Consider the following 25128-nt stretch of genomic DNA (forward strand, 5'->3'; position numbering starts at 1 on the left):
TTTTTTGCCATGCCACAAAAGATATCCTTAAATTTATAATGAAAGAAGTGTCATAGTTAACATGTGTACAATCTCATTCTTTTCAGAGTAAGACATCCTTACCTACATGTGAAACCAATTAAGAGGTTATGGTCACTCACAGTGTGGTATTTTTGAAGATAATCACGAGACGGTGAATGATGAGACTTGGGAGTAGACCGACCAGAAATAGGAGGAGAAGGGCGTTCTATGGACCGTCCTCGGAGCATCATGTGTTCTACACTACCCACTCGAGATTCTAGCTCTTCTGCCCGTGCCTCTGTGGTTTGTTTCTCTTCCTGAATTAATCTGTACACAATGTGATCTAAGTCAGTCTCACAGATAATGCACAAAGGTATAATCTGATCCAAATATTAGCACAAAACTAGCTGTAACACAATTTTTACCTTCATAAAAATCATCCATAGCTTGGACATACTGTATTTTGAAACTAAGATTTAATTTGCACACATATCAAGCTCACACATTTGATATTCTAATTCAACTTGTCATGCACCTGCTTTGCTGTTCAGACAGGGTTTCCCACGATGGGGGGGGATGGGGAGAGATCATTTCCCAATAAGCCTCTGTCCCTCCCACAGAACCTCTTGTCCCCCCCATAAGGTCGCTGCATGAGAGGAAGACCAAATGATAAACTATAGAGCAACATAACAAAAAAATCAAATATCAAGCACCCAACTCAATATCATAAGACAAAAAATCAGGCATTGACTGTAATGAAACGCCCATTTCTGGTGTGCCTCTAGTAACTCTCCAAGCTTAATCCTAGTACCACCGAGTCATAGATAGCATGACACATCTGGCCTATGAAACTCGTCTGTAACATAGCAGGAGCCAGAATCAGGTTCATTCTTAAGAGGTGAAAAAGCAGACAATCAGAGAAAGCTCAAAACTGGGAAAACTTATCAGAAAGCATAGATTCAATAATCTATCAATCATAGATGCAATAAAATAATCAAGCACCCTTTGGTAAACAAAGTAAATGATTGTTGCAACAGATTAAATACCATGAGTGTGAGGTATCTGACCACAACCAGATGGCCACCAAGGACACGCAAGGTCCCAACCAGTATGCCCCTTCACTCTAAAGTGGGTCATGCAAAACTCAACAACCCCTGGGGAAAAGATGGGAACAGGGCAGGGCAGGGCAGGGCAGGGCAGGGCAGGGAAGCCACTAGGAACCCACCAGAAAAAGAGTATTTCATTACACTGAATGCTTTTTTTCTGAGATGGATCCCTCAGAATTTACCTCGGCTTGCTCACAATGGTATCTTGATAAATGGCTTTTCCGAAAAACAGATCAAACAGACTGGGATGACCTGTGAAAAAAGAATGGCAGTTGCGTACGGCCCAGAGCAAAGAGTATTAGCTGAGCACCAAACACTCAACTGCACACAAATGTGACGAGACTGAAAGATGCCCAACAAAGAATGAGAAGCCACAGGAAACAAGATTGGTCAAACATCAGCTGCAAACAAAACAGCAAATCACCACACATAGCCAGATCAGGGACGACAGCAGGTTGGCTGGATTGAACAGTCAAGCAGAGGACTTGGGTAAGGTGGCCCATGGCACAAAGGATACGAGAAACTAGAGCAGCAGAACCTTAACCTAAACAACACGACACGTGCAAAAATGATGCAAAGTTGCTTCAAACAAAATCACATAAGTGACTCGACCAGAGATTAAAGAATGCCCATGACAGCTGGTAAAAGAGATGAGAGCACTCCTACTTCTGCCCTAAATGCCAGCATGAAAAGCTCAGCTGAATGAAATGAGGCAATAGTACAATGTAAGTAACAACCGGTGAATCAAGAAGAGCTAAGACAGAAAAGACAACAACACTAGTGGCAACAGACACAAAGGTAGACATCAAAGAGGAACAAAAGATATATCTATGAAGCCACCATACAGTGCCGCCAAAAAGACAAAGACACCAATGCGGCACCAAGAAATCCACCCTCTGACTTGGACACAGAGGTGAAACAGGAAGAGATGAGTGATGTGAACACAAACAGATGTGTGCCAGAAGCAAAATATGTTCCAATCAAAAACAGTAAGGTGGCAAACAGATGAAAGGTCTGGGTGATGCAAAAGCAACAGAGAAAGTTTGCCAAGATTGGGTCACAAGTATTGACAACCAAACACCTAAATACTTCCTGAAAAAAAAGTACGTAATCAGTATCCACACCACATGCAACATACGAGCTCATGAAGGTGGCAAGATCAAAACTCAAGTCCAGCGCTGATAAACAGTACGCAACAGAGAAGGGACTCCAGAACCCAGCAGGCCGAATGAGAGGTACATAGCAGGAATGGCCAACAAGATCTATAAACCCCATCTTGAGAAATGGTAAATAGCAGATGAGAAAGCCACAACAACCCTGATAAAACATGTACAGACAATAAACACTGGCACAAGTCCCCCAATAACTCTAAAAGTCACAGATGCCATGGATCACAATATTCATGTATGCAACCCAAGCAACCTCTCAGCAAAGATGAAAGGCCACTAACACCCACAGAAGCAGGACCAGCATGAGACAGATCTCTAGTGTCACAAGCACAGTCTGAGGATCTTAATTCAAATAATTTGTTCATTTTATTAATTAAGACGATTGTCTTCATCCCATAGACAGCCTTGCAGAGAAGAATAAGTATCATGCACTGCCCAGAAGCAAGAGACTCGAGACAAGTTAGCTCATGGAGAAAGCAGCCTGTAACTTCTTAGATCAGGAATTTCTAGTGGGATTTAGGGAAATAAGTCGACCCCAGGAAAAGCTACATTGACCCTGGTCAGAGCAAATTGGAATGCTACAGAATAAGCAATCTGGGTGGCACAAACACAATCATGAGGGATAAATAAATCACTATCAAAGCAATGGCACCAAATAAACATAATATTCCAGGGAAAGCCATCTTTATTTGGTTAAATAGCAAGAAGAGGGTGCTTAAAAAACTGCAGGTGATGGGCCAAGCAGAGACTGCAAGTGATGGGCTGATAACACCAGGCAGTAAAAGTTAAGGGGGCAGACTTGCTGATATCTAAGGTAACTTGGGTCGCCATCTGACAGTGGTCATGACCATCACAGTCATGGTATTTACCCCTCCACAAAAATCATTTACCTTGTTTGCCTTGGGGCGACTAATTTCCTTCAGGAAATTACTTGTATTGTTACACCAATAGGTTCTGGTGGGTTTTCCTCAGTTTTGTGTTTGATTTCTGACCTCCTACTCCCCTCACCTAGTAAGTAACTACAGGTCTCAAGAGATCTGTATTTGCCTTAGTGCAACCTATGTTGGGCTAAGGATTGGTGGTACTGGAATTAAACTTGGGGAGCCACTGAAGGGCTCACTCCCAGAAAAGCCAATACTCTTGAGATGCCAATGAAGCAATAAGAGTAAGTTTATAATCAAGTCAAATTTATTTCAATTACTCACAAGAACAAATCCACAAATCCATGCATCACGTTATTGTGATCTCTGTGTGTGATACTCACAAGACTTATAATACATTTTTACAACTAAAATAAATTTTGCCCAGACCCATTCAATAAAATCAGAACTGACTATTCCATTGTGAACAATTACATGTGACCCCCATACAAATTTACTACGTACTGTATCTACAGGAAACCCTGCCAGTTGTTGCTCCAGGGTATATCTAAACATTCTAGATATTGTTGTCTTTAGCATTATAAATTTTACAAAAATAAGAATGAAGTCAAGTGATGTACATAGTTGACTCCCAAGACTATGCAGCATTTAACTACTACTGCGATGAATGTTACATGTTAACACTCGCCTAAACGTAACTGAGGCACCATAAAATGTGAAAGGATTGCACAAGTGAGAGAAAAGGCTGATGGCTGACTGGCTATTTTGTCTGTTTGCATCATGTCTACTTTCATTTTATTCAGGTACTCCTGTTTCCCTATATTTCCCTTCCACCCTCCTTCCTTCCCCCTGTCTATCCCTCTTTCTCCAGTACAGGAAGGGTTAAAGTTCATGAGTCAGGCTTGGAAGTAGTAAACACCTAGGAAACTAGGGATCATGTAAGTGCCAAATAGGGTGACACAGACACCTAATTGAATTTTTTTGTCTCCTCAGTGCTGATAGCATTGTTGGGTCAGGGATCACCCAGTTCTCTCTCTCTCTCTTATTGCTTTACTTTGGAGGGAGTATTGGACAAAAGAAGCTCCCCCCCGAGGGGGGAAGGAGGGAGCCCCGGACCTCACCGCGCCGGCTACATAGCACTCCAGTTTGGATGCTAAGCTTCAACAAACGCGAAAAAACTGCCAACCGGTGGGAAGGAGGGTTCCCAGGGAGCCTCCGGGTTACACCCAGAAAATGGCGTTTCATTATATTCAACACTGGTTTTCTGATGGGAGCCCCTACGGCTCCCTGGAGCTACATACCCAAATAGAAGGAAAATAAAGGGCTGACTCAGGAGGCGGCCCCCACAAACTCCGAAACGCAAAATCGAGACAACAGGCTGCAACCTGTGACACAAAGCAACACAACAACGCCCAGGAGCAGACACGCTCATAAAATAATGGGCGACCAGGACCCTGTGCGACCTTCAAATCCCCACGCCCCGAATATGAGCCAAAGACATGTTACCAAACACGGCAGCAAAGCTGCAAACGGCCGAATGGCACAGGCGCGAGGATAGACCGCAGGTTGGTTAGACTGAATAACCCTGCAGACGACCTGGGAGACCTGGAATAGGGAATGAGGGAAACCAGAACAACCCAGAGCGCATCCCCAGCCACCACAACCGAGGCACCTAGGTAAAGGCGAAGAGCCACAACCAACAACACACAAAGCACCCCCGGCCGAACCAACCAAGCATCAATAACTCAAGGACCCCTCCGGAAAGCAGCTGTCTCGGCCTTCACCAGAAAAGATGGAGAACGCTGCAAACATACAAACCTTCCACCAGTAACCAAAAGAGCAGAAACCCCTGCGCCGGAGGAGAGGCAGAAGCGCCCCAACTCGACCCCCAGAGGCCATTTCCAACCAAAACAGGGTCGTGGAAAAACAATCTTGAACCGAAGATGTTACCACAAACTGAGGAGAGGAAAGATAAGAGAGCACCCTGACCAAGGACCAGGACGACTCAGGCAGCACATGAGCAGGCCGGAGGTGAAACAAAGCTTGAGAAAGCGTACAGAACGGGGCGGATGTGATGTCCACCCCGAACACAAGCTGGAGCGACTCCACCAGCGCCACATGATATGAGGCAAGAGTAAGAATCATCAAATGACGGGTCCTGAAAAACCAAGAAAGGACAAGACAACCCGATGCGAAAAGGAAGACAACCTACAAAGAGCAAGAAAATGGGGAAAAGAAATGCCAGGAAACTTCATACGGTCGCAGAGACAAAGCTTGCAGATAGGACATCATCAATGAAACCACCTGATCACCATAGAAATTGTGATACACCCGCATCAAAAGACCAGACGCGAAGACCCGAGGAGAAGGCCGAACAAGCCACGTACAGCACCGGTCCGACCAACCGAAAGAGGCGGAGCCGCGGGAAATGCCTCGGGTTTGGACACCAATGAAGAAGCGTCTGAAAACAAAGCTGGGTCAGCCACCAAGGAACCATGAGGACTACTCTCCCTGGGAAGGACTCCAACCGAACCAGAACCTGAAGCAACAGCTGGACCGGGGAAAGAGAGACAAGTAACTCCACTTCAACCAGTCCTGCCGAAAGGCATTCACTGCGAACATCTCACAGGCAGGGAAGGGCGCCACATAGAATGGGAGATGCCGGGAAAGCGCCGACGCAAAGAAGTTCATGTCTGGGAGTCCGTACGTCCGGCAGAGCCAACGAAACGAGTCGGTGACGACCGGCCAATCCGTGAACAGAGGAATGAACCGAGACAGGCCGTTCACCAAGACGCTAGACACTCCCCCAGACACGAACCACATGGGGAGCCAAACACCAAAAACCCAGCAAACGAGCCACTCTAAGGGACCAACCCCAAAGAGGCAAGGACCGAATAGAACCCCCTTGGGTCCGCAATGAACCACCGGAGAACAGTCCGAATGGAGCCAGACGGTAGAACCCTGAGTGACCTGAACTCTCTGAAGCGCAAACCAGACAGCCGGGAACTCCTGAACCGTGCTGTGAGCCCGATGTAAGGACGGACCCAACCATCCCTCTCTGGCCTGGTAAGCACCGGTCACAAAGCCCCAACCGAGAGACAACCTGTCCGTGAATACATCGAACGAAGGCTCAGGGCCATGGCAGTGCCATGGCACGAAACCCCGAAAACCTCAGAGGAAGCCAGCGACACAGCACCGACACAAGGTCCCCGGAGGACGAACCCAACGATCGCGACAGAGGCGGTAGGGGCGTCCCCGATGGAACCAAAACAGAAGCCGAAGCCAAACCCGACCCAGCGAGTATATACCAGCACGGCGAAGTTCAGACTCCCGCACACCTGCTCGAGCAATCGTCGAGGGACCCGAGACCTCCTCAGAAACAGCCAAAGGTGGAACCGCAGCCGCAGCAATGCCTCTGGAGGGAGAGACAAAGACGAGGTCCAAGAGTACCAAACAAGACCCAGCCAGGCCCAAACCTGGGATGGAACCAGATTGAATGTCCTCCAGTCCACCAGGAACCCGAACCCGGCGATCTGGAAAGAACCACACCTCTGGCGAGCAGACAAGTGGACCGACTGTGAGCCTACACCAGCCAGTCGTCGAGGTAGGCCAAAACCAAATCCCGAGCAGATGCAGACAGGTCACCAATATCCAGTAAAGATGCGTAAATACACAACATGCCAAGAACAAACTAGGGAAGGCAACAAAAGTGGCAAGCCTGAAGCCCCACCACCAACTATGCCAGTCCCGGAACCCTGGAGAGGAACGTGCCAAAAAGTGACCCGGAGGTCCACGGACACCAACCAGGCACCCGTCCTCAACAGAAGCCGGAACGGAGACAACAGTTATCCTAAAAGGGGCAAAGAATCCAGGGCGCATACTGAACATGTCCAGAGGAACTGCAGATCTGCAAAGTCCCGTGTCGGCATAAGAAACATAGCCAGAACAACTGTGGACATCTGCAAGAGAAAACTAGATAGTTTCCTCCAAGTTCATAGGACGAAGTGCAGGGGGAAGAAGTCCACCCCGCCAGCCCCAAACCCCCAAAGGGGAAGGAACTGGCCGATGCCACCAGATACCGGAAGACAACCAAAAACGCCCACAAACTGCAGGACCAAGCGTGAGCCAACAGAGCAATCCAGCCCCCCAGTGCCCCGTCAACAGCGAAGGGATCGTAACCCCTTCCGAAAGAAAAGTATAAGAAAAAAAAAGAAAAGGCAAGCCCCCCGACTGGTGGGCACAGAGCACTGCGCCGGCCAGACTAAGAAGGCACCAAGAGATCACAAAAACCGCACCAAAAGCCCCACCTCGACAACAAAACCAAGGTCCTGGCATGACCACAACACGTGCCAAGACCCAAAAAGACCAGCCTACAAGCCAGGAAGACCACAGAACCCCAGAAGGCAGAACTGGGTCTCACACGAGGTAATTAAAAGCCTCCTGAACCCTCAAGGGGGCCCAAGAGGAAGAAATCTTCAAAATGAAACTAAAGAACCCAAAGGAACCTAGAATCGAACCCGGGGGAGCCCAAACCGCCACATTTGCTGGTGGAAATACACCACAGAAAAGGCCAAGCACAGCACCCAGACGGAACCCCCAGTGAAACGGCCAAAATGGACCGAAAATCGAGAGACATAAGGTGTAGGAGCAAGCACAAACAGACAAGGACACTGAGCCCAACCCCAGGGCACAGACCGAAACAGACAGAAAATGCAAAAACCGGTGTAAAAAAAACACCCAAGCATTCCCAGAGAAACAGAAGAAGGGCAGAACACCCCAGAAAAGCAAAGAAACAGCAACAGGAGGATAAAACCCCCTGAAGGAGGTGAAAAACTCTACCAAAATGCGAGCTCACACACCCAGACACAGGTAAACAAACTGCAGCGCTGCCCCAGTGGCCAGACGGGGAAGCCACTGGGGCGGCGCTGTGGCGAAAGAAAGAAATTGGCCACAAGAACAAGGAGCCGTGACCAACGCAATAGATCTGAAAACACGCCAGCAAATGTGGGAAGTAAGAAGACGAGAAGGACGAAAAACCCTGCCCAGAAGCAGAAAACCTAGGCAGGGGCAAACAGCCCCAGAACTGCTAGCGGGCATTCCCCACAGCCCCGGGAAACCGCAACAGAAGGCCCTTGGGCAAAGCCGTCCTCCATGTCTTCTGCCCTTAAAAGAAAAGGAAGAGCGGGCCTTTTTTTGCTGCCATTCCTGAGGAAAGGCAGCAAAGAAAGGGCCGCAGGTAAGACCCAGAAGCCTCGGCAGGAGGAACAGGCTCAAACACCTCTGTCCCCAACCCAAACGGGGCAGCCCCCGGAGCGGCCCATGTCTCGGCAAAAACTAAACCCTGCCTCGACCCCGAAACCCGCAGATAATCAGGAGCCGGGCACAGGGAGGGGAAAGGGGCGAACAACACCTAACCAAAATGGGGTGGCCCTGGGGCATCCAGGTGGGAAACCAACCTAGCGTGTTGCAGCAACCTAGCGTGTTGCAGCAACCTAGCTGAGCATGCAACGCGGATGCCGCCTGTTCTCTTAACAATAAGGACATCAGGAGAGTACTGGAGAACAAGCAGAGAACACAACTTGCAAGAATCTGGGTCAAGGTGTCAGTGACCCAACAGGCAGCAGGATGGAGGTAAAAGAAGCGATTGTCACCCTGAGACAAGGGCACAGCAACCAACGAACCCGTACAAGACAGGTGGGAACCAGGAAGACATCTACTGGTCCACCGAGCCCCGACTGGGTTTTCCAGGGCCTGTAGGCTGACTGCTACAGGAAGCCCGAGCAAGGTGTCACTAACCAGTTAACATCTATCAAAACTAACAAGGGGTAGATGCTAACACTGAAAACCCCTGCGACGTGCACAATCACAGGGCCTAGCAGAGGGCCACCAAATAATACCAGTGGAACTGTAGCCACACTAGGCAGACCAGCACCAGGCAAATGAAAACAAAAGAATATAAAACCCCGCAAAAGTACACCATCCCCAGAGGCAACAGGAACCGGTCACTGCATAGGTAGCAGATCGTGCAACACCTTGATGCCCTAACCAGCACAATAACACTCCCTACTCAAGGCCAAACAAGGGCCCCAAGCCACAGCTGGCCCCAAGGGCGAGGCAAATGCCGAGCAGCAAGAACCTCTACGGGAATGGTTCCCGAGCACCCCCAGGGATGATAACCCTGTAACGCAGGGGCAGTACACATAGGGCGCTTAGGGAAGGAAGCTCCTAAGCGCATGCAGCCCCGATAGTGATGAACACCTAGCCACCGCACAACACAAAACACGGCAGCGAGTGCCACGAAGGCAAACACTGCCTAGGAAACCGAGGCCAGAGAAGCGCCTGTCCCGGTTGATATTAGCTTACGAACTGGAGTGCTATGCAGCCGGCGTGGTGAGGTCCGGGGACTCCCCTCCCCCTCTCGGGGAGGGGAGGGCTGCGCGGACGAGCGGTGCGGCAGTAGTGTGTTACGTTCGCTTGTTTCCTTGGGATTGTAGGGAGTTCTACTTCTCTGTTCGGTTTTTGTTGTTAGTTTCTTAACATGTGGGGGTTTCTTTTGTTATGACTACCTTTCTGGGTGCCTAACCCTGGTCGATGGCAGATAAGGAAAACCTCCATCTACAGGGGGGGGGGGGGGGGTTCCAGGGTCATTGCTCCCTGAAACCTCTCTGAAGGGGCCAGGTTCTGGCTTATGGTTCGAATTCCATAGCTAATGTCCCGGTCAAATATAACATACATTAGCCCGATAAGCTCCAGGGAACCGTAGGGGCTCCTCTCAGTAAATAAGAAAACACCAAGAGAAATACAGAAGAAACACAATGAGGAGAGACAAAGAGGCTAAACAAGCAAAAGGAAATATACTGTTGCCATGATGAGACAGTTGGGACACTGGCAATCCAACCACTTGCGCACCACACAAATCCTGGTAAACTTGCATCAAACTCCAGACACAGATGAGTGGCAAAGGTTAAACCAGAGGGGTATATTACCAAGGTAATCTACTGAAAGAGGTGGAGATGGAGAAAAATGCCAGGTTTCAGACACTGAGCCAGAAGAGCCAAATACCAAGGCTAAGCAGGCCACCAAGGAGCCAGAAGGATCACGTTGCCCAAATATAATCTCCAACTTGGAAAACAACCACAGCAATTACTGAACTGGGTGGAAGAGGAAGGGAAGAGAAAAAAAAACCTACCTTTACCAGTCTGGCCAAAAAGCACCCACGAGTCTCACTGTCAGAGAATGAAGCAATGCAGGAAGGCTCTATATCTACACACATCAGCGACAGGACCGACTCACTGCGGACACGGAAGCCTGGTACAGATGACTATGGGTGGAGGCCACTTGCAACTATGGGGTGTGAGCTAGTTTTGAATGAATCATTGGGTTTGAGTGAATAATTTGAAGAGTTGTATGGCTGTTTCGGTCCATTTTCTGTTAGCCTTGTAATTCTTTGTATTGCTTTGTATTGCTTTACTTATTTTTTACATAGTTTCTCATCAAGGGTGATCATAACAATCTTCTGCTCAGTTAGTCCCGAGTCTAACCAGTCTGCTGGTTTCAGTTAGTCCCGATGGAATGAGGAATCAGACTGAAAGGATTTTTTCAATGTAATAACAAATTGTAATTACCAAAGTGTAGTTACAGGATGAGAGTGTAACTACACTACAACTAACTATGTTCGCGGTGTCCCGTCTTCCCAGCACTCTGTCACATAACACTTTGAAACTACTGACGGTTTTGGCCTCCACCACCTTCTCTCAACTTGTTCCAACCATCTACCACTCAATGAAAGTTAATTTTCTTATATTTCTTCAGCAGCTTTGTTTAGTTAACTTAAATCTCTGAACTATTGTTCTATAAGTTTCAGATGTAGGAGGACTTCGTTATGTTGGAAGCATTTTGAAACTTTCACGTGCACATCATGAACATACTTCTGAGCTTGCAACAACTCTGCAATTGCTTGGCTAACATTTTATTCTTGGCACAGGCATTCTTTTGGCCAGCTAGCCATGCTCTGTCCTAAGGAGTTTTCATCTATATATTACTGACAGGATGGCGGTCGTGTTGCATTGACAGCAACAGGTACACTAAGCTTCCTATGCTGCAAGCCTTCCCCACTTTGGGTTTAATTGACACTTGCAAGGTCAGATTTTCCCTGTTACAGCAACTTGAAGCAGACAATTTTAATGCACACAAGGAACAGGAAATGAATGCTTATATCTAACATACGAGAAATAGCCTGAAGCCACAAAGCCAAACAAACAAGAAGCAGACTGCTTCACAGAACTGCAGCAACATTGAGCCTTGCAAACAGCCAATTCAGTAATCTCACCATAAGAAAGGCCCACAGTGAACAAGACTCCACTACAAATGTCACTGATAAAACAACATGGAACAAATTGAGGTTTATGAGCCACCCAGGATGAATAATGAGTAGTCTAAAGTTCCAAAACTGACCAAGGAAGAGTAACTACAAATCTGATATGCTAGCCACACTTGACCTTTGAAAATGCTGTTAGTAAACCTGAATGTCTGAAAGGTCAACTGTGGACTAGCAGTGACCAACCATGCTGGGAAGCACATGAATAGGAATTCCTTTAAAGGGGTTACGTCTGAAGAGAAGGCTTCAGTCTTAGCCCCTGTGGCCTCAAGAGAAGGCTGCAGACTATAGTGAACGTGTTGTTTGAAGGTGAAAAAAAAACATCCCCGACTTGCAAAGAAAAGGAGAATACCAGCCAAACAAACTTATAAACCCAACCCTCCAGCTCCACATGCTAAGATCTGAAAAGAGCTTGAAACAGTTTGAACTGTTTATTGATACCTTGCAGGAGAGGTAGAGCAGGAATAACAGCTGGGTTGGAACACTTTGTGAGCAGGATTAGGAACCACTGACAACAGCAAGATTGCATGGATCAAAGCCGACACCAAAATTAGCACAAACCCATCCTACACAAAGAAGTCCAAAAGAAAGTGGAATTAACACCCAACTGTCACCAGAAGGTTAAACAATGACAATGAGTCTAAAATACAGTTGCCAAAAGGCACCTTGAATTAACATTGCTTGGCACTTGACAAACAACAGACAACATGCAATTGCACCAGAGCTGCTAAGAAAGGCTGGCAGCAGATCTAGCAATAAAACAGCTGCGAGATTCATGGCAGAATAAGGAAAGATTGGAGCTATTTATCCCAAAATTGGTATGAAAAGCACAGAGAATTGAGAATGAGGGCGAGATTGTAGTGAGGCAGTGTAAGCGTAGTGTTAGGGGGTAAGAGTAATGTATGCTGGGGTGAGTGTACAGTTGTGTAGTTATCTTGAGGTTATCTTGAGATGATTTCGGGGCTTTAGTGTCCCCGCGGTCCGGTCCTCGACCAGGCCTCCATCCCCAGGAAGCAGCCCGTGACAGCTGACTAACACCTAGGTACCTATTTTACTGCTAGGTAACAGGGGTATAGGGTGGAAAAACTCTGCCCATTGTTTCTTTGCTTTCATTATTGCCCATATTGTAGTGGTGAGTGTAGTGTAGTGTGTGGGGTGAGTGTAGTGGTAAGAGTGTAATGTGGTATTTGAGCCGTACTTATAGTCTCTTAAGCATCTCGCATAGAATTGGTTCTCTCTCCCTTCGCAAGTGTCTCTTGAATCCCACCCAGCCACATACCATTCTTCGCTGCTTTGTTATCTGATTTGTTGGTCTGAGAGGGAGAAGGGGGTTCAATGAAGTCGGTGACTTCCTCCCTTTGGAATGTGTCCCACTTGTTTTAAATCACCAAGAAAGACTCATATGCCATATTTCAACCACAATCTATTAAAGCATCCAGTGAAAAGGAGAAAGCCCTCCCTATCTGGTTAATTGGCTCCAGGAACTGTAAATCCTCATGAAAGAATATAGAGAAGACTCAAACTCCACAATATCTTAGGATCAAGACTTTTCATGTTAGTACTTCAGTGTACGAGCCCACAGCATCATGTCACTCGACGAGGAGCCCCAGGAAAACCTGCTCTAGAGAAAGTCTGAAGAAGGTCCCCTCCCTAGTCACAAGACTCATGCTCTTTGTATGCCCTAGACTAACATTTTTCAATCACAGGAAAGGTGAGGGTGTGCCTGTAACTAAATAAACAAAATAGTTCACAAAAATCACAGCAGTAATCAGCAAGAGCTAAATGTTGAACAAATCACGAACATATACAAGTAAAGCCGTGACCAAACAAAGCATGTGTTCAAAATAATTTTGCTTGACCTCTAAACAGTCTAATTGGGAGAAATCTATATACTACACAACTATATTTTCTTTAATTCTTAAAATGCTCGAGATAGCCTAAATGCCTGAAATCTATAATACTCATGTTTGCAATATTTTTTTTTTTGCCAAGATGCAGTGATGTGTGTTGTCAAGCTCAGTGACAACCTCTTGCATTATGCCAGCCATTTTTAAGACAAAATGTTGGAAAGTTTAATGGTTACACTGCTAGAGCACAAATAATGCCTTTTTCATGTATTCTCAGACTTTAACATTAAATTTTAAAAATGTTCAAAATTGTATGATTTTTAATAATCAGTTACACAAACCAGCAAGATATTTCAAGACATTCTTGTCCATGTAATCCCTTGTTCTCTGTAATAGTTTACTTGATCTTTAACAAACTATAATCTCTGGGAACACATGCCTGCTGAGTCTTGAGTGTCAACTGTACCAAAATATTTTGAAAACACAATATTTCATCCACATAAATTAAAGTATATACTGCACTGTATTCATCATTCACTGAAAATACTTGCAACAAAAATGCTAACCTTATTACATTGCAATTGATTTGTAAATGAATATAGTGGAGTGACGAAAATCCAGATTTTGAAAAATCCTTAATTAATAAAATTACACTTTCAATATACATAATGAATTATTTTATAAAATCCTAATAATTTTCTGCAAAAGATGGTAATAAATTGGCATTAGACAAAAGTCAGTCAATACTGTAAATTTAAAGTATCTGTATATTTAATGTCTCAATATAAATAATGTTAATCTAATGTTGAATTACTAATAATAATTTGTTTCTTAAATTAGGCACATGTTAAAAATATTAGTCTAAAGCTCAAGGTATGGTATCTAAAATCCAGCCCATTCTGGATTTTCAATACTCCACTGTATTTCAAACATTTACTCAAAATTATCATCATCTTTGTCATCATCAACCCATTTCCCACTTTCATGGGGTGGTAGGCCTCAGCCTAGGCCAAAAAGCAAGCAATATAGGCCAAAAGGGGCAAAAAATATTAACAAATTCCACTCATCCATACCACCAGTGAGAGCTACCACAACCACATTCCAGCAAATCATCCAGAGCAGCACCAAATCATTTCATAAATCTAGGAATACAATGTTCCTTATCAACTATTATACAAACAAAACACTCTTTACAAACTGTTATCACAGGGTATTTTCCACTATCATATTCTGTGCACTGTTTACTGAAAGAGAAGCCACACGTTGTGAAGCACAAAAGGAAACCTGAGCAAGTACAGAGGTTTGCAACTAGGTAAGTGCTAGAATTGAATGATCTCAGCTATGAAGACAGGTTAGGGGGAGCTCAATCTCATAGCCATATAGGAGAGAAGAAATGGTTAGGGTATGATCACAACATACAAGATACTTAGGGGAATAGAATATATAGACATGGGCAGCCACTGTCAACTGAATCGAGGTAGACAATGGGACATTGTTGGAAGCTGGATATGCCGTTGAGTTGTAGAGAAGCAAGGAATTTCTTGTACCCTGTACAGGTGGTCAGCAAGTAGAATGCATTGAAAGGGGATGCTGCTGAACGTCAAGAAATATAATTAGCATGCCAGGTATAAAAGGCTAGGAAGTGGGATAAACAGAGCTAGATCTCACTCCTGCACTGATAGATAAGCACACTCACCACGTCTGCTTGTCTTCTCTTGAGCCTTCCTTTCCTCCTACCTTCCTTTACCTTCACTCACATACACACTCGTCACCTGTCTATCATCCACATAGTCAACATGCTCAATGCAATACACTCTCCTCAATCTTGTGGCTTACCAACTTTTGCACTCTGCATCTTTCAATTACATTTTCAATCCTTACTCTATCTATTTACCTTACACCTTAATTCTTCCCATTCTCTCATCCACATAAAACCTAAGGGTAGGCATTACCACCACTTCTTCGTGGTAATGAACACGATGGAAATAGATTCCTCGTGCGGAATCTATTTCCATTTTGTTCCTCCTGGCCAGGCTTTTCATTGCACTAGCCACTTTTCCCAGTCCATTGCACTCTCAGTTCACCTGCATAAATTCCTTTTTTTCTGTTAATCATACATTCCTGGTATATAAATTTATCAAGCACTTTTAGAACTCCACATTCTCACTAATTTCACAAAGAGAACACCATTCTTTCTCTTGACCACTGTTCTATACTTTACCTACATTTATTTTTAACAGTCTTGTCTTACACACATACATAGAACTTACAATCACCTTTATCAGTCTCTACTACAGGAACTAATGTATATCATATGCATATATAACATTTTACTATGAAACATTAGGTTAACACCCTCCCTTCTCTAAAATATACCTTATATACTACCTTCTCTACCTTATATACTACCGAGTATATAAAAATGCTTCAAAACATTTAACACAAATCTTCCAACTCCAATCATGTAACTTGGCATAGTATCCCTCTCCCACACACATTCTGATAAATTCACCACCACTACACCATTACCTTTTCTCCACCACATTAAATAATTGCACATATACCTCATCTATGCCTACAGCCTTGCAACGTGTTAGCATTTCCAACAATCCTATTCACATTTGCACCCCATGTTATCACTTCCACGTAACACACATTCAAAATATTTTTCCACCTATCTCTAATTTTGTCTTCACCATTTAACATTTTCACATGCTTATCTCATGCTTATCACATGCTTATTCTCCACCACATTAAATAATTGCACATATACCTCATCAATGCCTACAGCCTTGCAACGTGTTAGCATTTCCAACAATCCTATTCACATTTGCACCCCATGTTATCACTTCCACGTAACACACATTCAAAATATTTTTCCACCTATCTCTAATTTTGTCTTCACCATTTAACATTTTCACATGCTTATCTCAAATATACAGTACACATCTGTGCCAACCAGATATGCAGTACACATCTGTGTCAGATATACAATAGGCATCTGTGTCTATCTGAACTTACAGTCGAACATATCTGCAACCAACACATTGGCCAGGAGCTTCAGGTTCATGGACAGACAAGGTACAGTAATAGTTGAAAGCTGACTGGATGAATATTCCAATTACAATCAAAGATGGCTTTGTTAGCAACTAACTGACAAGCAAAATTTGTTGGTATAAATGCTTGCCACCATCAAACAATTGACACCAAAAAATATATTGCACTTGAAATTGAATTGGAATTGAACTTCAAGTGTAATATATTTTTCAGTGGCAATTGTTTGATAGTGGCAAGTACAACAAAAACTATGAAAATCCATGGGACAAGGATAAACTCGAGTTTGGCCGAAGATTCAAAACTGGAAGTTTTAAACGAGACTAAACTGATGGTTATTGAAAATTAAATAAATCTTGTCATAAATCTTAATAAAACTAAGGCTTTGAGTGTAGATGAAATGCTCCTTTCTGAAATGTACAACTTGACTGTTTTCTTAAGCCAATGTCTTAGGTTATGTCCTTAGGAAGATATAACCTAACAACAGCCGGGTCAGGTCAACAGTGACTCCCCTGAGCAGTGGGGATCTTTTCAAATGTAACCACCAGGTGATAATAAGGGAAGGGAGACACTGTAGAAAACTATTGAGCAAAACTAAATTCTGGACCTCCAGAAGATTCATTCATGTGCAATCAAAACCCTCTCCAAGTAATTTTTTTTTTTTACAAGAAACGTAATATAAATGCATGGAAACAATTTAAGTTTTTACTAGGTTTTAAATCGCTGATGGGAACAAAAGATTCCAGAAGGTGTGGTAAAGGAAGAGTTCAACTCCATCACAAGATGATGCAACAATGGTGAATGGGCCTGGACTTGGAGTCAAAAGACATTCAGGGTCATAGAGGTAATCTAGATGCCTTCCCTGCCAAAGCTACATTAAAGACAGTAGAAACCAAAGTCCATTCTAGCACAAGGGACCAGGCCCGACCTACCCACAGAAAAGAAGAGATTACTTGGCAGCTAGAATGATGCAGAAACCAAATACTACAGCCAAGCAGCAGAAGTAGAACCAAGCTCAGAGAGGAGGATTTAGTTCTGATATACCTTTCCTTACCTCAACAGGACCCTGACCACAAAAAGGTGGAACTGAAAGAACCTTTGCAACATTGGAACATCAGCATCCTTCAATGACAATAAACCAAAATCAAGGTGGGCAAGGAATCACCAAGCTCAAACATGGCAAAGAAGTGCACAAGTCCTATAATCTGAAGGCAGGAGCACTTGGGTCTGGTCACCAAAACCCAAGGGGTCAAACACAAACAAGGAAGCCTTAGATAATGCCTTTAACTGAACCTCCTCCACAAGAAAAATAAAGTTGGGCCTAGGAGCAAAATCTAAACCCAGACCAATGATGAAAGACAAGACATGAGTAAAAGAGGGGTATCTCAAATTGTCAACTCTCCATTAGGAGCAAAAGGTGACACCCCTATTCCCTTCCCACTCCAAATGAAATCCAGGCCATTTGGAAACACCTTCCCAGAAAATAGATACAAAAAATTTACTTCCAAATCACCAACCCCCACAAAAACCAGTTAGATACTCCAGTCATGGGGGGGAAAACAAGGTGCTTCCTGGCCACTGAGGAAGAAGCCAAGGCACTCGGCACTGGGCAATAAGCAGAACCCTTCCAGTTTCGAGGGGTAACTCAAATTGTTTGAACCAGAACCACCAAGTCAACTAAATAAGAGGCAGCTGCAAGGAACCCCACAGATCCCAACAACAGGGACTGCCAGCATTGGTATTTCAAAGTACAGGCCCACAATCTGGAGGTAGCCCATACACAGACTATCAGAAGTGATGCATGAGCGGAGTGAGTGATCCATGAGCATGAGAGGAGCGAATGATGCATGAACATGAGGAGTGATGCATGAGCAAAGGTTAACACCCACAGTCACAGAGACATTAGAAAGAATTTTCAGTGTCAGTAGTAAAAGAAAATGGAATGCATTACGAAGTGATGTGGTGGAGGCTGACACCATACACAGTTTCAAATGTAGATATGATAATAACTCAATAAGGTCAAGAACCTGTTCACCAGTAGATTGACAGTTGAGAGGCAGGGACCAAAGAGCTGAAGCTCAAGCCCTGCAAGCACAACTAGGCAAGTACAACTACGCAAGTACACCTGGCAGTTGGGACACGCTCAAAGATTAAAGTGGCTGTGCACCCAACAAAAGGAATGCTAAGGGCAGCAAGGAAAAACAAAGCAGTTAATTAGTTTGGCACCCTTGAAGATTTCACCAAACACATTCGATCAACTTTTAGTCTGACAACACAGGAGATCAGAAATCTAAGCAAAACATAGACCCTGTCCAGGTCCAACACCTATGCTTAAAACCATGGCCAGGCAAAAACCCTGGAAACAAGAATTGAGCTCTCTGCGTGCCCAAATCTGGCCTAGACAAACCACCAACAAGACCTGGCGAGGACAGCCCATGACCAGAAAAAACGAACAAAACACTAGGAAGTGAGACTTTAGAGAAATGAACGAATCACATAAATACGCACCAGTGATGTGGCTACTGAATTCATCTCAAGATTGCGTACACAGCATAAACGGCTCGGTCCGTGACAATGTCCCAAGGAACTGTGAAAGTAAGAGACAATCTCAAGGGAGAATATCCACAGCCAAGATACAAACTGTACCAGCACAGAGAAGATAACTCTATATTCATTTAATAGCAGAAACCCACTGCACATGAAACAAGAGTTTTCAAGAATAAACTCAAGCACTTTATTGAATGAAGAGGTCTCTGCCCAGTGTAGGGTGTTGGCCAGGAAATAAGCCACGATAATTATGAGACGAGCTGCTTCATGCTACAATGTTTATACTGTAGATCCTGACATCTGGTGGCAGTCTCGGGAAGCGGCCAATTGGGCCAAAAAGAATTTAGCAGTGATATCTGGCAATCTTACTCAGGTCGAATATCACTTGGAGAGAGGTTTATTTGCAGATAAATGAACTCATTTGAGGTCATTTAGGGCTGGAAATATATGTACATGTGTTTGGCAGTGACTTCCTTTTTCACTATACCCCAATGGAATACTTGAAAATATCCCTGATTTAACAGAGTACACTAATTGTCAAGCTGACCTAGCTGTTGTTTCGTCAAGTCCTTGGACAGAGCAGGACATTGCCTAAAACAGCAAATGAGTGGTGTAGTTTCAGAAACATATTTATGACTTGTAAACAACAAAGTCTTGCTAAAAATATTAATAGAAAAATAACAATTGAATACTGTGTCTGAATACTGCCATTTGTGTAATATAATTTTTGATCTGCTTTGAAGAAGATCAAAAATATTATAGCACAAATTAAAACCCAGCATTGACTGTAATGGAATGCCTCTTTCTGGGGGTAGGGGGGCCTTGGTGGCTCTCTGCTGCTACCTGCGCTGAGATAGCTACTTACCTCAACCATAGCAGTCCTTAATAGACTACTGGAGAATAGACGCCAAAACCCTGGCCCCTTTCCCTCACAGAGATGCAGGGAGCAGGGGACTCATGAACACCAGGTTCGTATCCTGGCTGGGGAGGATTGACTGGGTGCCAGTCCTTAACTGTATGCCACTGTTCACTCAGCAGTGAATGGGTACCTGGTTGTTAAACATTTTGGCAGGGCGTGTTCCAGGGAAAATTAAAATTAAGGACCTGCCCAAAATTCTATGCATGTTACTCTACTGGCTTTACAAGAATGTAAGAACTCGTACATATATAAATAAATAAACTAAAATAAATAAAATAAATACATTAAGAAAAAAAAACTCATTGAAGAAAAATAGCCAGAAAGACAGTGAAGCAAGACAAACAACTGCAAGGTTAACAAAATTAAATAATACAGCAAACAAGTCAGCAAATGATCCCCCCCCCCCCCCCCCCCCCGTCACTAGTTACAGCTGGCGACTGCCAGGTGGCAGCACCATGAGGAGCTACCGGCTCCTCAAGTCAACAATCAGTCCTGAGCCACAAGGAGCCAATCAACTCGATAGGTAGAGTGGGGAGGGAGCCACTGAGGACCCCCCTTCAAAGAGAGAGATATGTCATTTCATATCATTCAATGCTGGTTTTCAGGAGGGGGGATAAACAGTGGCTTCTTATAGCTAATTAACCATAGAGAAAAGGAAAAACTGGATTTGCCAAGGGAGGAGGAGAGCAAAGGATCAAACCCACAAAGAGAAGTAACCAAGACAGGAACCCTCAGCCAGGATAACAATCACGATGGGGACCAGGGACACTGATCTTTTAATGAGCCGCCACGACCACATTAGACCTCCAAAATCCAAAGCCCAGAATATAGCCCATAGCCCAAGATGTATTAGACAAGACAGTGCACAAATTTCCAAACAACATGGGCCTGAGGAGAAGGCAGCAAGCTCGCTAGACTTAATGACATTGAGAGTAACCCGAGACCAAAGAACTTTGGAACAGAGGACCAAGTAGACAAGATCAACAAACGCCTTCCCTGAAAAGCCCAGGTTGTATGTTGGTAGCGACAAAGAGCCACAACCAGACATAGCCAATGATCCCAGTAAAGAAGGAGAAATCTACAAATAAAGAAACTGCTCACCAGGGCTGAAAAAACAAAGCCTCCCTTTTTGGAGCAGAGCAGAGCAGGAAGCTACTCAACTCCACATCTGGAAGCAACACTCAACAAAATCAAAGTCTTGAATAAGGGGTGACCAAGAATTGAGGAGGTAAATTAATACCAACACCATACCCAGAAACAAAGACAGCAAAGGAGGAGAAAGAAGAGGAAAGGGGAAGAAAAATGGACGAGACAATCCACAAAATGGTTGTTGTAGAGGAATACTGCTACATGCAAACAAAAACTGCTTCTTAAAATCCAAACAAATGCCGCTTCTTTAAAGCAAAACAAAAGGAGGCAACAATATTCAGCATATGATGCTGATCATCAAACAACCAGGACAACGGGGGTCAGAATCATCGAAACCGAGTTAGATGACAAACAATGAAGAGAGACAAAGATAAAAAGAGCACCAAGAAAGCTCACACTGCCCGTGCAATGAAGGACTTAGGTGAGAGACCAAGAGCTCCGTCAACCGAACTAAGCTGACTCGGATGCAGAGCCATGCAAAGATACCCAGGTTTGGATAAGCCAGCCAGCGAGGAGCCAGAAAGATCATCCTGTCAGTGTAAGTCTTCAAACTAGAAAAAACCTGGAGTTACAGTTGAACTGGAGAGAAAAGAAAGAACCCCCACCTTGACCAGTTCAGCAGAAAGGCATCTACTGCGAGAGCCTTGCAATCGGGAAAAGGAGACATGTAAGACTGAAGCCAAAAGTTCCAAACCAACATGAAGAGGTCTATCCCAGGGCACCCTGAACATCTCACAGAGCCAATGAAAAGAAATATTCTCAACAGTCCACTCAATAAAAATGGGACAGAACTAGAGAGAGACTGTCCGTGAGAATGTTAAACACCCCGCATGAAAAGTGTGTGAAGAGCCAAATCCCAAGAATCTAGAAGACTTGCAACTTACAGATTTCAACTCTATGGAAGAAAACATTGAAATGAACCTTGTGATTTACATAATGAATAATGAACCACTGGAGAGAAGTCAAAATGGAGCTGGAGAGCAAAGCCCAAAGGTAGATGAACCCACAGTAGGGTCTGCCACACTGCCATAAATTCATAAACATTATTGTACACACATAGGAGGGAACTCACCCAAAGTCCTGGGGAAGTTTGGTAATTGCTAGTCACAAAACTGTAGCCCAAGGCTGAGGCAGCCATTTACATATCAAATGATGGGGCAAATGATGGGAAAGGAAGGAGTCACAGAACCGAATCCAAAAAAACCTGAAGAAACAAGTGAACTAACAGTTGCAAAGAGCAAGTGAAGCTCATACCTGACAATCCCACTGGTGGTGAAATGGGTGGAACTGGGAGAAACAGAACAAACCATCGAGCCAGACCCTGTACCTGGATGAGGTTCTGGGAGTTTTTCTACTCCAAGCCCAGTCCAGGGCCAGGCTTGAGTTGTGAGAGCTTGGTCCAAAAGGCTGTTGCTTGGAGTGGCACATATGGCACATATCCACATATCTATGGCAAATATCCACCACAGCCCAGTTAGTCTGGCACGTCTTTAGGAAAACTATCCAGTTTTCTCTTGAAGATGTCCACGGTTGTTCCGGCAATATTTCTTATGCTTGCTGGGAGGATGTTGAAGAACCATGGACCTCTGATGTTTATACAGCATCCTCTGATTGTGCCTATGGCACATCTGCTCCTCTTCTGCATTTCCTTCCATATCTTTCCCTCCACTATGTTATTTTACTGTGTAGATTTGGGATCTGGCCCTCCAGTATTTTCCACGTGTATATTATTTGATATTTCTCTTGTCTCCTTTCTAGTGAGTACATTTGGAGAGCTCTGAGATGATCCCAATAGTTTAGGTGCTTTATTGCATCTATGTATGCTGTGTATGTTCTCTGTACTCCCTCTATTTCAGCAATCTCTCCTGCTCTGACGTAAATGGACCCCCACATTACAGAGTCCAAAGGATGGCCAACACTTATCTAGAATATCTGGGACCTGAAGAGGTGGCAACTGAAGATTTATGCCAAGACAAGATTGACATCAGGAAAAGGACTGATGATTATTGACATAGGAAGCTGTCAGGTTCCATGGTGCTGCTACCTGACAGTGACCAGCTGTAACTAATGGGGGTGTCCTAACTACTGGAGGGGGAAGAGATGATCATTTGCTAAGTTGTTTGCTACACTGTTTACTTTCTGTGAACCTTGCAGCTGTCTGTTTTACTTCGCATCCTTTCTGGGGATGTATTTCTTCGGTGAGGGTGTTAATGAATCTCTGACTCCTAGGGCTGATGTGCCTTATATGTATTAAGCTATCTCAATGTGGCTAGCTACAGGAAGCCACCGTTCGGCCCCTCCAGAAATAAAAATGGTAGGTCTTTCTAGTAGGCAGAGATGATTATTTTCCCATATATATACTCTGATCTGTTGAATCTAGGAGGAATACATCAAGAGGAATAAACCCTCAAAAGAATAAAAATCTGTAAAGACTCCTAACATCAGCAAAAATCTCAAAATCCCAAAAATAAAAAACATACAAACCAATGCATATACTAAAATCAGAAGGATACTTTTTTAGGCATTGGTTTTGAAGGTAATGCTGACCAAATCCCCCACCAGAAGATGGAGAAACAACACCGTTTCAGTCCATCCTGGACCATTATCAAGTCATGTGCGGACCCCATACATACACACACACGTTTCTCCATCTTCAGGTGTGTGGTTTGGTCAGCCTATCTTTAGCCACGTTATTGTGACTCATAGTCTGCATTTGAAGGTAATGTCCACCAAAACATGAAAATAGGGGCTGTTCACTAGATGTGATATGATGCTTGTGGACTGACTTGAAACTGATGCTCCTGGACAGTGTTTGGGATCGAATATGCAAGGGGCTGGGTTACGTGCACATACAGTTATGTCTTTTGTCATTTTCATTCACCTGGAAGTTTTCATAAGGATAATCAGTTCATAATAGGCATGAGCCAATGCCAAATGATATCGGCCACAATTAAAGCTGTCTACAAAGGGACAAATTATAGTATCTGCTCTATGATAATCTCAAGTAACCGAGAACAAATTTCAAAACAGACTATACAGGAGAAAAGAAGAGATAACAAGAAATGACAGGATGATTATTATAAACCCTTACCTTATTTCATTGTTAATGGCATCCAGCTGTTCTTGTAACATGATTGCCAGAGTCTGAGCATCAGTTTGATGTGATGGTGAGATCATATCTATGTGGGAGAACAAGGAGTCTGCATCTTCTGCATCACCATCAGACAGATCCCCACCTTCCCCACTGAATGAATGTTGGATGTGACCACCATGCAACTCCCATTCTCGTTCAACCTGAGAATGGGACAAATATTTTAAAAACTATACGACAATCTATTCATAAATACCGACTTCAACTAAACACTGGCTTGCCATTAAAATACAACTAAGTAATAAATAAAAAGTATCTTTCTAGGTAGTACCATTTACACCCATTCTATGTGTAAGCACCCAGCTTGATACCATCTCCCCAAGCCACCTGCCACCATAGAGATATGAACAGCGGCCACACAAGCATAACAGATTCCACAAGAGTGAGGGTGAAATCAACCCTGAATTCAACAGGGAAACACTAGAAAAAGATGAGACATTCGTTCAAGTAAAATAAAATCTGGATATTATATGGTCATGCTGCACCAGGCAGAGTTCTCATAATCTTCATAGTTTTGAGCCAGAACGTGCCCAATAACAGGGACATAGAACAATAGGCCACACAGACCTAGGACAGGTCACTAGTTCCTGTAACTTTGACAATAGGTATGAAGAGGAGCCCTGAATGCCAAGGAAGAAATACAATAGTAGTAGTAGTAGTACCTCAAACCTGTCAGACCAGAAAAAAAAGAAAAATCTCGAAGTCCCAGTGAAGTATAAATAAACTGACCAGTCCCCTCACCAATATTCATGCTGTGATGATACAGATATGGTCCAAAACCAACACATACAATGAGGAACTGACTAACTTGCCCAGTGCAAGTGACAAACAACTATGTCCCTAAAACAGTCATCAGAAGACCATCAATGAAGTGATATGGGCTCAGAGAGCTAACCCACTTAAATATACAAACCAAACTAAGTAACAT

General features: G+C 44.1%; 1 protein-coding gene across 10 annotated transcripts in view; it reads right to left on the reverse strand.

Moving 5' to 3' along the window:
- Positions 1 to 25128, reverse strand: part of Liprin-alpha (PTPRF interacting protein alpha) — a 339563-nt gene that overhangs the window by 125098 nt on the left and 189337 nt on the right. For 7 of the 10 annotated variants that reach the window (XM_045757948.2, XM_045757940.2, XM_069306681.1 and 4 more), the window contains 3 exons: positions 24141 to 24343; positions 536 to 646; positions 141 to 327 (listed from right to left, as the gene is read on the reverse strand). In XM_045757948.2, coding sequence (XP_045613904.2) covers positions 141 to 327; positions 536 to 646; positions 24141 to 24343 — 501 coding nt within the window. The remainder of the gene's footprint in view (positions 1 to 140; positions 328 to 535; positions 647 to 24140; positions 24344 to 25128) is intronic. The other 3 variants (XM_069306683.1, XM_069306680.1, XM_069306682.1) reach the window with 1 other exon arrangement.

This window comes from Procambarus clarkii, chromosome 58, assembly GCF_040958095.1.
Source record: "Procambarus clarkii isolate CNS0578487 chromosome 58, FALCON_Pclarkii_2.0, whole genome shotgun sequence".
NCBI classification, from domain to species: domain Eukaryota; kingdom Metazoa; phylum Arthropoda; class Malacostraca; order Decapoda; family Cambaridae; genus Procambarus; species Procambarus clarkii.